At 40.6% G+C, this 12,046-nt stretch overlaps 1 protein-coding gene across 5 annotated transcripts in view; it reads left to right on the forward strand.

Annotated features, from left to right (window-relative positions):
* The window catches only part of met (MET proto-oncogene, receptor tyrosine kinase), a 106,774-nt gene extending 102,952 nt beyond the window's left edge, over window positions 1-3,822 (forward strand). For all 5 annotated transcript variants that reach the window (XM_069903869.1, XM_069903871.1, XM_069903870.1 and 2 more), the window contains 2 exons: window positions 1,240-1,376; window positions 1,499-3,822. In XM_069903869.1, coding sequence (XP_069759970.1) covers window positions 1,240-1,376; window positions 1,499-1,709 — 348 coding nt within the window. In that variant the 3' untranslated portion in view covers window positions 1,710-3,822. The remainder of the gene's footprint in view (window positions 1-1,239; window positions 1,377-1,498) is intronic.
* Window positions 3,823-12,046: the final 8,224 nt, after the last annotated feature.

Here is a 12,046-nt window from a genome sequence, read left to right on the forward strand (position 1 = left end):
TTTACAAAAAGGCTGAATTACACCTAATCTGAAGGGGCACCAATGTCCTGCAGAGAAGTTTGCCAGTGAAGAAAGGGGATGGGACCCAAACTGACAGTGTAGCAGGAGGGGAGAGAACTCATGATAACAATTTCACAAACCTGACATGTTTTTCCTTCTCAACCCTCAATTTCCTTTTTAAACAAAGGTTCCTTACTCTTACCATCTTTGTCCCTTTCCCTCACAGAGACAGACTGACTGAACAATTAAATCTTTCCCTTCTCACTTTAAACCATTGGACTCCAGTTATGCTCCCCTACCCTGGGAAAGAGACTCTTTACCTTTATCAATTCCCTACATAATTTTGTATACCTCAGTCAGGATTCTGCTCAATCTCCTAATCTCTGGAGAGAAAAGCCCCAGCTTCTCCTTATGATTCAAACCTATTCTATTCTTTCTCTATCCCCTCTTGTTAACTCTTTGAGTTCCTTGTACTCCTCCAGTTCTAGATTCTTAAATACCATGAATTTTAGTTGGTCCATCACCAATCGCTTTACTTACAACTGCCTGTGCCCCAATGTTTGTTATCCACTCCCTCATTCTCCATACATGTTATTTTTCCTTTTTGGAAGCTCTTCAAACTTTACGGCTCAGTTTCTGATCAATTTCCATCAGAATTGAGCCTCTGAAGAGCCTTGGGAGGTTTCACTATATTGGAGATGGTACCTAAATGCAATTTAGGATTTCTGCAATTTTGCTTTTGAACTAAATAAATGCATTTTTTTGTGGATTGATAGTCATATTAGGAAAACAATCAAAACTTTATTGAATAAACATTAACCCTTTAGACTCCATATCCCCGTTTCCAGGGACGACCAACAAGCACATAAATTTCATGGCCCAGTTTTCTGGGACTGGTTTTATACCCAACTGCCAGCTAGCTCATACTGCAGTTTCCCCATTGACCCAGTCCAGAGTATATATTGTAAAAGGTTTAAAACGGCCAGAGTCCAAAGGGTTAATATATAGTCATGCGAATACTCTGCCTCTTAGCACTCAGTAGCAGAGTCCAAAATGTTAGCACACCATATCACACAGTTAGCACTGCTGCCCAGCGATGACTTTCCAGACACCTTTCCTCTTACCCTTGGAGCTTACAGCTCTGAGTTTTCAAAAATAAGTACAGTACTGCATTGTCGTTCATACTACTTGCCTGTGGAATTAAGTTTTAAGAATAGTGATGCATTTTGTCTCCATCAGTGGTCTTTTGGAGTTCTGCTGTGGGAGCTGATGACACGAGGAGCACCTCCTTATCCTGATGTGGATTCATTTGATGTCACTGTGTACCTATTACAAGGGAGGAGGTTACTGCAACCTGAATACTGTCCTGATTCACTGTAAGTAGATTATCCAGCATTACTAAAAGGAGATATTTCATGGTCTGATTTCTGAAACCTTGTGAATTGTTTCTGTTCACTTACATTAAAGGAGCCTTATTAAATATTCTTCTTCATTACAGATATGCATTAATGCTAAAATGTTGGCATCCAAAACATGAAATCCGCCCAACATTCTCTGAAATTGTTTCAAAACTGTCATCGATTCTTTCCACTTTTACTGGAGATCACTATATACAGTTAAATACAACCTACGTGAATATAAACTGCAGTGTACCCTATCCACCTGTTGATTATTCTCAAGATAGCTTGGACGGAGATGTTCATGCATAATCAAACGCAGGTTTCTGTTGATGATATTTATCAGCAGACAACTGCAGGAATTCCATTCCATTCATTGTAAACGAGAAGCCCCGTATTAAATATGCTGCTGGATCAACAGTATCAACTATGCTGAACATTTAACAACAACAGGACAGAGATGAATTACAACTAAACACTGAAAATTGTTTTGTTCACCACTGGAAGACAATGCAATCTGCTCACCCTCTCTCCTGCAGAGCGGATCAAAGGTACTGGTACTGAGCCTTCACCCCAGGAGTCTTTACATTCAACGCATCACAACTTCTGCCCGCCTCAACATGACTCCACTGCCATCACATTTTCCCTGCTCTTCTGCTTTCTTCATGCCTCCCTGGACCTCTCTTCTGTCTCCAACCATCACTTCCCATCCCACACAAAAGCAACAGATGCAACACCCGTCCATTTATTTCTTCCCTTCCCACTGTCCAGGGACCCGAACATCATTCCAGGTTAAGCAGAGATTGACGTGTTTTTTTTTTCCAATCTAAAATTCAATGTTCACAAGGTGACTTCCTCTGAATTGGAAAAATCAAAAGCAGGTGCATGATCACAGAGCAGAGTTCAATCTGTAGAGGTGATCCTAAACTTCCTGTTGCATGCCACTTTAAGATGCTATTCTACTACTTTTCCAATCTGCTGCCTGCAACCTGCTCCACAACATAAACTAGAAGAACAACATCCTATCTTTCAGCTAAACAGTGAATTCCCCAATTTAAGGTAGATTCCTCTTGTTATTTCCCAATATTTATGCTTCAACCCCTTTCTCTCTCTCTGTTGCTTTTAAATGCCTTCCTCTTGCTCCTTGTCACTGATCTCTGCAAACATATGTGACCCCTCACCCCTCTGTCCAGCTCTGGTTTAAAATCTGTAAACCCTCCACTTCTGTTCTGATCCAAGGGCTTGACCTGAAACACGACTGTCCCTTTGCCTCAACAGATGCTGCATGACCGGCTGAGTTCTTCCAACAATTTTTTTTTGCTCCAGATTGCAGCATCTGCAGTGGCTTGTGTGTCCAATCCCCCTCCCCCCACCCACACTTCCCCCACCCCAGTTCTGAGGACGGCTCACTGACCCAAAAACATTGACTTGTTTCTCATTCCTCAGGTGCTGTTTGACTGGCTAAGGTCCTCCAGCATTTCTGCTTGTGTCATCGGCACACTTGTTCATAACTTCTCTGTTTAAAAAAAAAACTGTTCTGTGGACTGCAGGAGAAAACAGTCCTGGTAGATTTAAAGAAAAATTTCATCCTGAAAAATTAATGGAGTGTTCTATTTTTTTAATAAGTATAGGTTTATTTTTAATTAATTAACCATCCATAGGAACATTAAAACAGGACCTTATTATTATTGCACATAAAACCTTTTATAAATGAATGCTTTTACTTAATTTCTCACATCATCCGCATACCTGAATAATTAAATACAGGGTACAGATTTTCATTTTAATTTTCCTGAATCACTAGTGTTGTAAATTTTTCAATAGAATCTAGTGAAAGTGAGATATTGAAAAATATTTCATGATAGGTTCAATATACTGTTTTTGCAAGTTACTATGTCTGGTATTAAATTATTAAAAACAAAACTGTTTCATTCAACCTGAAATTGTGCATGAACAATGAACAATTGCACAGACTGCTTGTATTTCACTGGCCTGGTTTTTTTTTGGACATTGTAAATATTTTACTTTGGAGGTTATGTAGATTATAAACCCTGCAAAAGTATGCTTAAATAATGCTGAGAAAGGGAACACGTACATGCGCACAGCAGATTGCCCTAGTGCAGGGGTGGCCAAACCTGCTTAATGTAAGAGACACAGACAATAAACCAGATGTTTGAGAGCCATGAAAAAATATACATATTTTTACTCTTGCATGTACATTTTGTTCCAAAAAAGTATATAAATATTAAGAAATACATGTACATAATAATATTTATTCATTTATGTGGTTTTTAAACTGCTAATTTGTATTAGTTTCAATAATCGAAAAGTACACATACCATATATACATGTGTAATCGTCGAATTTTGTGGACAAATTTTTAGCATAAAATTTAGGGATTTGACTATTAAAAGCATGCTATTTATGACCGCAGTAAGTATCTGCATTGTTCAAGGCATCAAGAGCTCAGATGGTGGGATGGGGAGGAGTGGCCAGGGCGGGGTAATAAATCCACGTTCAAGGTGTCAAGACCTCCAATGGGCAGACAACTGGGACCGATGCAAGATTTTGTGGTTGGAGCTTGGGGAATTCAGATGGGCGGATGGCCAGGGTCTAGGCGAAAGACTGCAATTGGGGCATCGGATAGGAAGGTGACCGGAGTGTCAGGAGCTTGGAGAGGCCCAGCGAGAGTCCACCCCAACCGCGAACTTTCGCCTAGGCCGCAAAGGCCCTCTCTTTCAAGCTCCTGATGCTCAGGCCATTTGACAGACAATGGCAAACCAAACCATGCCCATTAACACTACTATTGTGAGCACCAGCTCATACGATCCTATTTCAGACAACATATTTCTGCAAGCTGCACATTATATGTCAAAGAGCTGCAAGTGGCTTGCAAGCCACGGTTGGCCACCCCTGCCCTTATCCAAACACTTGATCACTTTGGAGATGAAAATCCCACATATTAAACTTGAGCAGCATTCCTGCCCAGAAACAGCTAATGCTGTAAGCAGGCAAAATAATTACCTGGTTTCTTCTCTCAAAGATTTCAATATCACTCTCCACTAGACATTTAGACTCTCTGTCTTCCTTATGGTAGACAACGTTAAAAAATTTCATGCATGTTACATTCTAAATGTTGTATTACATGACAATAACGGAACCTTTACCTTAATGATTCTGCATCTAAGATTATAACTTCATTCTCCACACTGGAGTCAAGAACCAATGATGGATAGCTTTTGTCTGCTATGAATTATCCATCGATACTTCAAAGAGAATGGAATACACCCACCATAATGTTCTGCATGAAGAAGTATGTAACATGAGATGAGAATGTTTCTTGTTCACACATCATCAGAACATTCAAGAAGCAATGGCATTTATGTTTCATGAATTGTCCTGACTTCAAATGTGGAGTCCAGAGCATGACACAATGCAGCCCAACTCTCTCTGAATCTTCAGGAAGTCCAGAGTACAGACAAATCCACGTGCAACCTTCTGGTCTGTGTGAAACACAAGAGTCTGCAGATGCTGTGATCATGGTAAATGCACCAAAATGATGGAAGAACTCAGCTGGTCACCTCAGCATCTATAGGAGACAAAGATATAATGGTGACATTTCGGGCCTGAGCCCTTCTTCAAGGAAAAATCAGAAGCAGGATATATTAGAAAGCCTCAGGATTCAAGCAGTGGGGAAGAAATCCAGACCAACAAAATGTGTTAAATTGGATGTTATTAGGCAGAATTTATCATGTCTGTGCAAAAGGAGACAGGGAATGGAGAGATGACGGGGGAAGAGATCCACTCTGACAGAGCCAAGATCTCCCAATCTGTGTCCAGTCTCCGATGTAGAGGAGACCACAGCAGAAGCACAGAATGCACTAGGTTACCCTTGCAGATTCACAAGTGAAATGTTGCTTCACTTGGAAGGATTGTTTGAGACCCTGAATGGTGCTGAAGAAGGAGGTGTGGGCACAAGTGGAGCATCTCCTGTGGTCACAGGGGCAGGTCCCAAGTGGATGATCAATGGGGAGGGAGAAGTGGTCAAGGCAGTCACAGAGGGAGTGGTCCCTGTGGAAGGCAGAGATGGGAGGAGATGGGAATATGTATCTTGTGGTGGGATCACGTAGTAGGTGGTGGAAATGGCAGAGGAAGATGTATTGGATGCAGAGGCTGGTGGGATGGTAGGTGAGTTCAAAAGCAATCCTGTCCTTGTTGCATGTGGGGGCAGAGGTGGCCAAGGCAGTTGTGGAAGTAGACATGGAGACGGAGCCAATGGAAGAAGAGTCAATATTATGTCGTGCACAGAACTCGCTAAGGTGCAGGCATCGTTGGACAAAGATGAGGCCTCTACCGAGGACAGAGCATTCCGTCTCCAAGAGGGTAAGGTCAGAGGGGATGGCGAAGACCAGGCAGGTGTTAGGGGGAGGTTCAATGGGTTGGAGGGTGTTCTCACACAGAGATGATGAATCTTTGGAACTCTCCACACACAAAGGCACATCATCCTAACACTTTACACAGATGATTCACAATCACAGAATACAACAGCAGACTGCAGCATAACACAAGTGCCTGCATTGACTCTGGAGGTCTGGGTCCTCACAATAACTGGAGCCATTACAACAGTGTCACAACTGGTAAGATGCAGACCCACAGAGATGACACTGTAGTTACAACTGGTTATTTTCTCATTTTCCACTTCACTCATCCAAAAGTTGGAGATGTGTAAGCATACCTTTCCTACTTCCTCTTACGCTCCCAACCCCTCTCATTGGCTCCCTATGTGCTTTTGCTGTTATCAGCTGCCCAGAAAATACCTCCTGCTGAGAAACCAGCAGAGGTGGAAGAATCCACCCTGTCACTTGAGTCCCAGCTCTAGTGTCAACTGATTTAGATAACAGATTTGAACCAAGATCCAGATGTGATGACTCAATTTCTTCCTTCCACCCTAAAAAAAATACAATTTAATGCTTGATGAATTGTAAAAAAATTAAATGTTTAATATACATAGAGACCATTTTGCTCTTAAACTGAAGCATCACGTATGGGTATGCATCAGTGAGCGATCATTTCAAACAAATTTGTGACGTAGTGTGGAAAATGGTATGCTGCTCTGTACAGAACAGCCACTAGATGGAAGTCATGTTTCCAAATGGCCTGGGCATTTTTCAAACTATCTTTGAAGAACTTTTATAAATTAAACTCTATAAATTATAGCTCATGTTCAGAAAATATTATTCTCTTTATGCACCCATGATGATGTCCTTCATCTATGATAGTTTATAGATATCATTTCTTTACAACTGTAGTTAAATCCTGAATATCTACAGAATATCATTACCATGTTCTCATGCAAAGCAAAAGTATTCCAATATTTTCACAGAGAGAAGAATAAAACAGCATTAAATCTATGCTACTTTTCTTTTTGAACAGGAGGAGAAATAATGCCATTCAGCCACCACAGAGGTTCATTATTTAATTTCTTGGTTGAAAATAAAGTAAAACCTCCGGTATCCGGCACCTATGGAGATTGGTAGATGCCAGATAAGTGAATTTGCTGATTGCTTGAGATTCTATATTGTGTGATTGTGAACTAACCACTAGGAAGCGCCAATTTTAAACTTTTGTTCTTTTTACCTATTTAATTTCCACTTTTTTTTGCCAGTTGCTTGAATTTCAGATAACGGGATTTTATTGTATATGACATGACGGATAGCCCAATTACATAATTCTCATCACCATTGCTCTGACATATACATATTACTGACCTTTTAGCCAAATGCAGACAACACCCTGGTCAACAATATCTCAAAAGTTCATCATCACACTGAGTGCAAAGATTTAACATGTTGTGACATAGTGATATACTACAAGATTATTGAGTGGTCTTGCCAGTTGATGTATTGTTTACATCTGGTAACATACTGGTAATTACAAAATTAGCTCAATTACAGTCTCCTGGAAATCAGTGGCAGGAAGTAATGTTGTTCCAAAGCACTGTGCTGAGAGAAGGAAAACTGCTTTTGGATGCAATCCACATCATAGTTTCTTTTGCCATCTCATTGGCAGTTAAACATCAATCTTGACAGTGAAAAGGATTGAAAGGTCACAGGATGTAGCCAGATCTAGCTCCAGCAGTGTCATCAAGTTTGCAATGGTACATAGAAATGAATAAATGTATTCCATTGGAAAAAATAACATTTAATTTAAGAAATAACATCACAGTATTCGAACAAATTTGGGAACCGTACATGGAACACAACAGAGAAGTCCTACCGCGGACCTCCATCACCTAAAATGACAGAAGGAGAAGAAGATGAAATGAACTGACCCAGTATGTAAAAGTAGAAGACACAAATTTCTTGTTTATTTTCATTGTGTGATGACATTGTTTAATGGGTTTAATGTATCATATATGTTGAATGTTGAGTGGGTGGGGAGGGGGGGTTGAGGGAGGGGGGAAAAGGGGAGAAAATGACATTGTGTATATTCAAGAGGGAAATGTTTGTGTGTATTTTGGTCAGTATGGTTCATAGTGTGAAAAATAAAAAATTTAAATAAAAAAATTTGCAGATGACACAACAGTAGTTGGCCTCATCGGCAACAATGATGAGTTCCACTCCGGAGAAGAGGTGGAAAATCTCGTGAAATGGTGCAAGAGTAACAACCTGAGTCTCAACGTGACAAAACAGAAGAGATGATTGTGGACTTCAGGAGGACTAGGGATCATCCTTCACTGAACATCAACATCTCTGTAGTAGAGAAGGTGGAGAGCACCAAGTGCTTAAGTGCTTGGAGTTCACTTAACTAGTGACCTATCGTGGACACTCAACATCTCCTCACTTGTCAGGAAGGCCTCTACTGAGGACAGAGCATTCTGTCTCCAAGAGGGTAAGGTCGGAGGGGATGGTGAAGACCAGGCAGGTGTTAGGGGGAGGTTCAATGGGTTGGAGGGTGTTCTCACACAGAGATGATGAATCTTTGGAACTCTCCACACACAAAGGCACATCATCCTAACACTTTACACAGATGATTCACAATCACAGAATACAACAGCAGACTGCAGCATAACACAAGTGCCTGCATTGACTCAGTACTCTGGAGGTCTGGGTCTGAAGGTGCGACTGCACTTCCTGAGAAGATTGAAGTGGGCAAGGCTACCAACCACCATTATATCAACCTTCTATAGGAGCTCTGTGCTGCAGAGAAATGGATCAGAGGTCAATCCACGTCCATAAGAGTGGCAGAGATGATCACTGGAGTCTCCCCCCACCCCCCACCCCCCAATTAATGTGATCTATCTGGATTGTTGTCTGAAGAGGGCATGCAAAATCATTGAGGACCCCTTCCAGCCTGCACACAGCATCCAGCTGCTCCCATCAGGTAAGAGAATTGGGAGTATCAGAGGTAGCCCCACCAGGCTAAGGAACAGTTTCTTCCACGGGCAGTGAGAAGCTGAACAACCAAAGCAACTGATCACACTAAACATCCAAGACTCTCATTTGTTCAAAGCAATATTTATTTATTTTTAATAGATTATAATACTTGCCCCACATGTGTATTTTTTGTCTGTGTATGTGGGTATGTCTGCATGTTTTTGCACTGAGGACCAGAGAATGCTGTTTCGTCAGGTTGTACTTGTACAATCAGATGACAATAAACTTGACTTGGTAGGCCTTCCCAGGACTGGGGAATCTAAAACTAGAGCGCATACATTTAAGGTGAGAAGGGAAAGACTTGAAAGGGACCTGTGGGGCACTTTTTTTCACACAGGATGGTAGGTATATGGAATGAGCTGCCAGTGGAAGTACTAGAAGCAGGGATAATTGAGATGTTAAAAACATCACTAAGATTGAGAAGTTTTCATGGGATGTGGGCAGAATGCAGGAAAATGGGACTAGATTAGTTGGCATGAACAAGTTAGACTGGTCAAAACACAGAGATGTTGGAGGCACTCAGCTGGTCTCCCAGCACCCATAGGAAGTACAGATATATTACCAATGTTTCGGGCCTGAGCCCTTCCCCTATGGACATTGCGTGACTGGCTGAGTTCCTCCAGCATCTCAATGTCTTGACGACAATTACAATGTCTGCAGACGTTTATGCTTCACTTAAGTTAGGCTGAAGGCCTGCAGAAGTAATCCTGAGTTTCCACTTTCCTTCCTCTTTAACAACCCATTCCCATTCTGACCTTCTATCAGTGGCTACCTAAGCTGTTACAATGAGGCATATTGTAACATATTATACAGACAAACTTGTAACTTTTCCTATTAAACTCTTTGAAGTCAACATGTCAGAGATATTCCCTTCATTCTACCTATATCTCTCCCCTCTTCTCTCCAACTGTTTTTCCAAGTCCGATTAAAGTAAATCAAATAAAACTTTAAAATTCAGAATATTCAACATACAAAACAAAAACACAATTCTCCTCAGCAGCCTTAAAGTGTCACTGTGGAAGGCAGTCATTAGTTCCTTCTTCAGTTTTTACCAACCAGGGATTGTGTTCCCCTTTAAAAGAAGTTGGAAGTGTATCAATTGGTGTCATGTGATATGTTAAATAATGCACAGTTAAGGATGGATAGCTACCAGTTTGTACAAGGCCGAGGTGTGTGTGTGAGCATTTCTACTGTGTAGGAGGAAGGTGAAAAATATGAATGTAAGTTCGACCCACAATTCACAGAGGTTGCCAGTGGATGACTGGTGGAGATGACTGAGTTGAGCAGAGGATGGTTTCAGTGGTAGTTTATGGAGTTTGAGGTTGAATTCACCCAGTTTGAGATCTCACAGGAGATCATTATATCTTTCTGTAATGCATCCATGTTCAAGGACGTGAGCATCTGTTGCTATTTCTCCCCACTATCCATTCCAAGTGTGCTTCCAGAAGGGCTCCTTTCCCCAATAAGTACAGCACCTACTTCCTCTTCAAGGCCTGATCTCAATAGAACTTGCATGAGGAACTATTTTTACTCTTTGACAGAGCAGATTAATTTCTGAAATGATTTCCATCACCTATCTCAAGCACACATAACTTCTTTTTATAGACTTCCTTTATTTAGTATCCTGGACATAAAGTTAGGCCTCTTGCTGATGTGTGCAACCAGTGAACTGCCAGTGAACACTAGCTGCATAGAAAATCAATTAAATAAATAGTACTTTGACCCACATCCCTGTGACTATGCCTAGGCTAATATGGATAGCAATATCTGTGCTGGCTCTCAGGCTCAATGAAAATGGGATCTACCAATGACCAAAGCAATGACTCAAGATAACATCTCAAGACAGCATGACTCTTGCTGCCTTGAAGGACAATAAATATCAAATATGCACCTTGAATTATATATGTTCCAAATACAGTAAAACCCCTGGGGTTCAGGTTTCAAGCAATTGGCAACCTCATGCAACAGGCAAAAAAATAAGGAAAATAAATTTAAAAATTAAAATAACTAAGAATAAAACAAGATGTTTAAATAAAAAAGGTATGTTTAAGATTGTAAAAGTAAATGTTCTCTGAAGTAAGACATAAACCTTTGGTGAAGATGGGAGCAAATATTCAGCCAGTGGAGTGCCTTGGTTGTGCTTTGAATAAAGTTGTGAATAAAAAGCCATCACCCAGGATGAAGAACTGGCTGATGCCGCTTGCCATTGGGGTGACTCTCTTAAAGTGGCTCCTGATCCCTGCTTAGTAAGAGTCGCCACGGTCAGAGGTTTTATCTGTAAACTTGGGTGGGGTTTAATTATCTGTAAACTTGGGGGGGGGTGGGTGGGGTTTAATTATCTGTAAACTTGGGGGGGGTGGGTGGGGTTTAATTATCTGTAAACTTGGGGGGGGGTGGGTGGGGTTTAATTATCTGTAAACTTGGGGGGGGGTGGGTGGGGTTTAATTATCTGTAAACTTGGGGGGGGGTGGGTGGGGTTTAATTATCTGTAATCATCTTTTGGGCGGTTCCATGGAGGGGGAGGAACCTGCAGATTCAGTGATAATTAAATATTTTCAAAGAATATGACTGAAAAATTAAGTCAAATGATATAAGTGTATATATTCATGCAAGTGAAGTTTGTTCAGTGTAAGTACAGTGTCTTTTAAACTGTTTCTTCTTAATGAAAGTCTATGAGTTAGGCATTGAAAGAGTAAGTCTCAAGCAACCAGAGAATACACTTATCCAGCATTTACCAATCCCCATAGGTGTCTGATACAAGGGATTTTAAATACATTCCTTATGATAAATCTTAATGGAAATGAATTTTGAGTTTAAGAATGACATTTATGAAGTTTGTTTGCCCTGGTAATTTTGATAATAACTGGTCATGCTGACTTCATGATTTTGCATCATCCATACAGATGCAGCTGAAATATAATGTAAGATCAGAGAGAGTCTATGGGTTCTGACCAACTTAAAGGTCAATATGATGTATGTTTTGGTGGAGTTTGAAGGTAATGAATCAGTCATCCATTAATTCAGCTTGCCTAATTTTGTTGCCTATAGACTTCAAAAGAAAATAACATTCAAAATTAAACGCGTAAAAAATGTAAATCTGTAGATTTTTTTCCCTAATTACCTATTTACTATTTGAAATTGCATTTGATAGAGAAATGACCCATGTCACTGTCTATTGAATTATTTAGTCTGCTGTATTTTGAATTTGATACA

This window comes from Narcine bancroftii, chromosome 11 (assembly GCF_036971445.1).
Source record: "Narcine bancroftii isolate sNarBan1 chromosome 11, sNarBan1.hap1, whole genome shotgun sequence".
Classification (NCBI taxonomy): Eukaryota; Metazoa; Chordata; class Chondrichthyes; order Torpediniformes; family Narcinidae; genus Narcine; species Narcine bancroftii.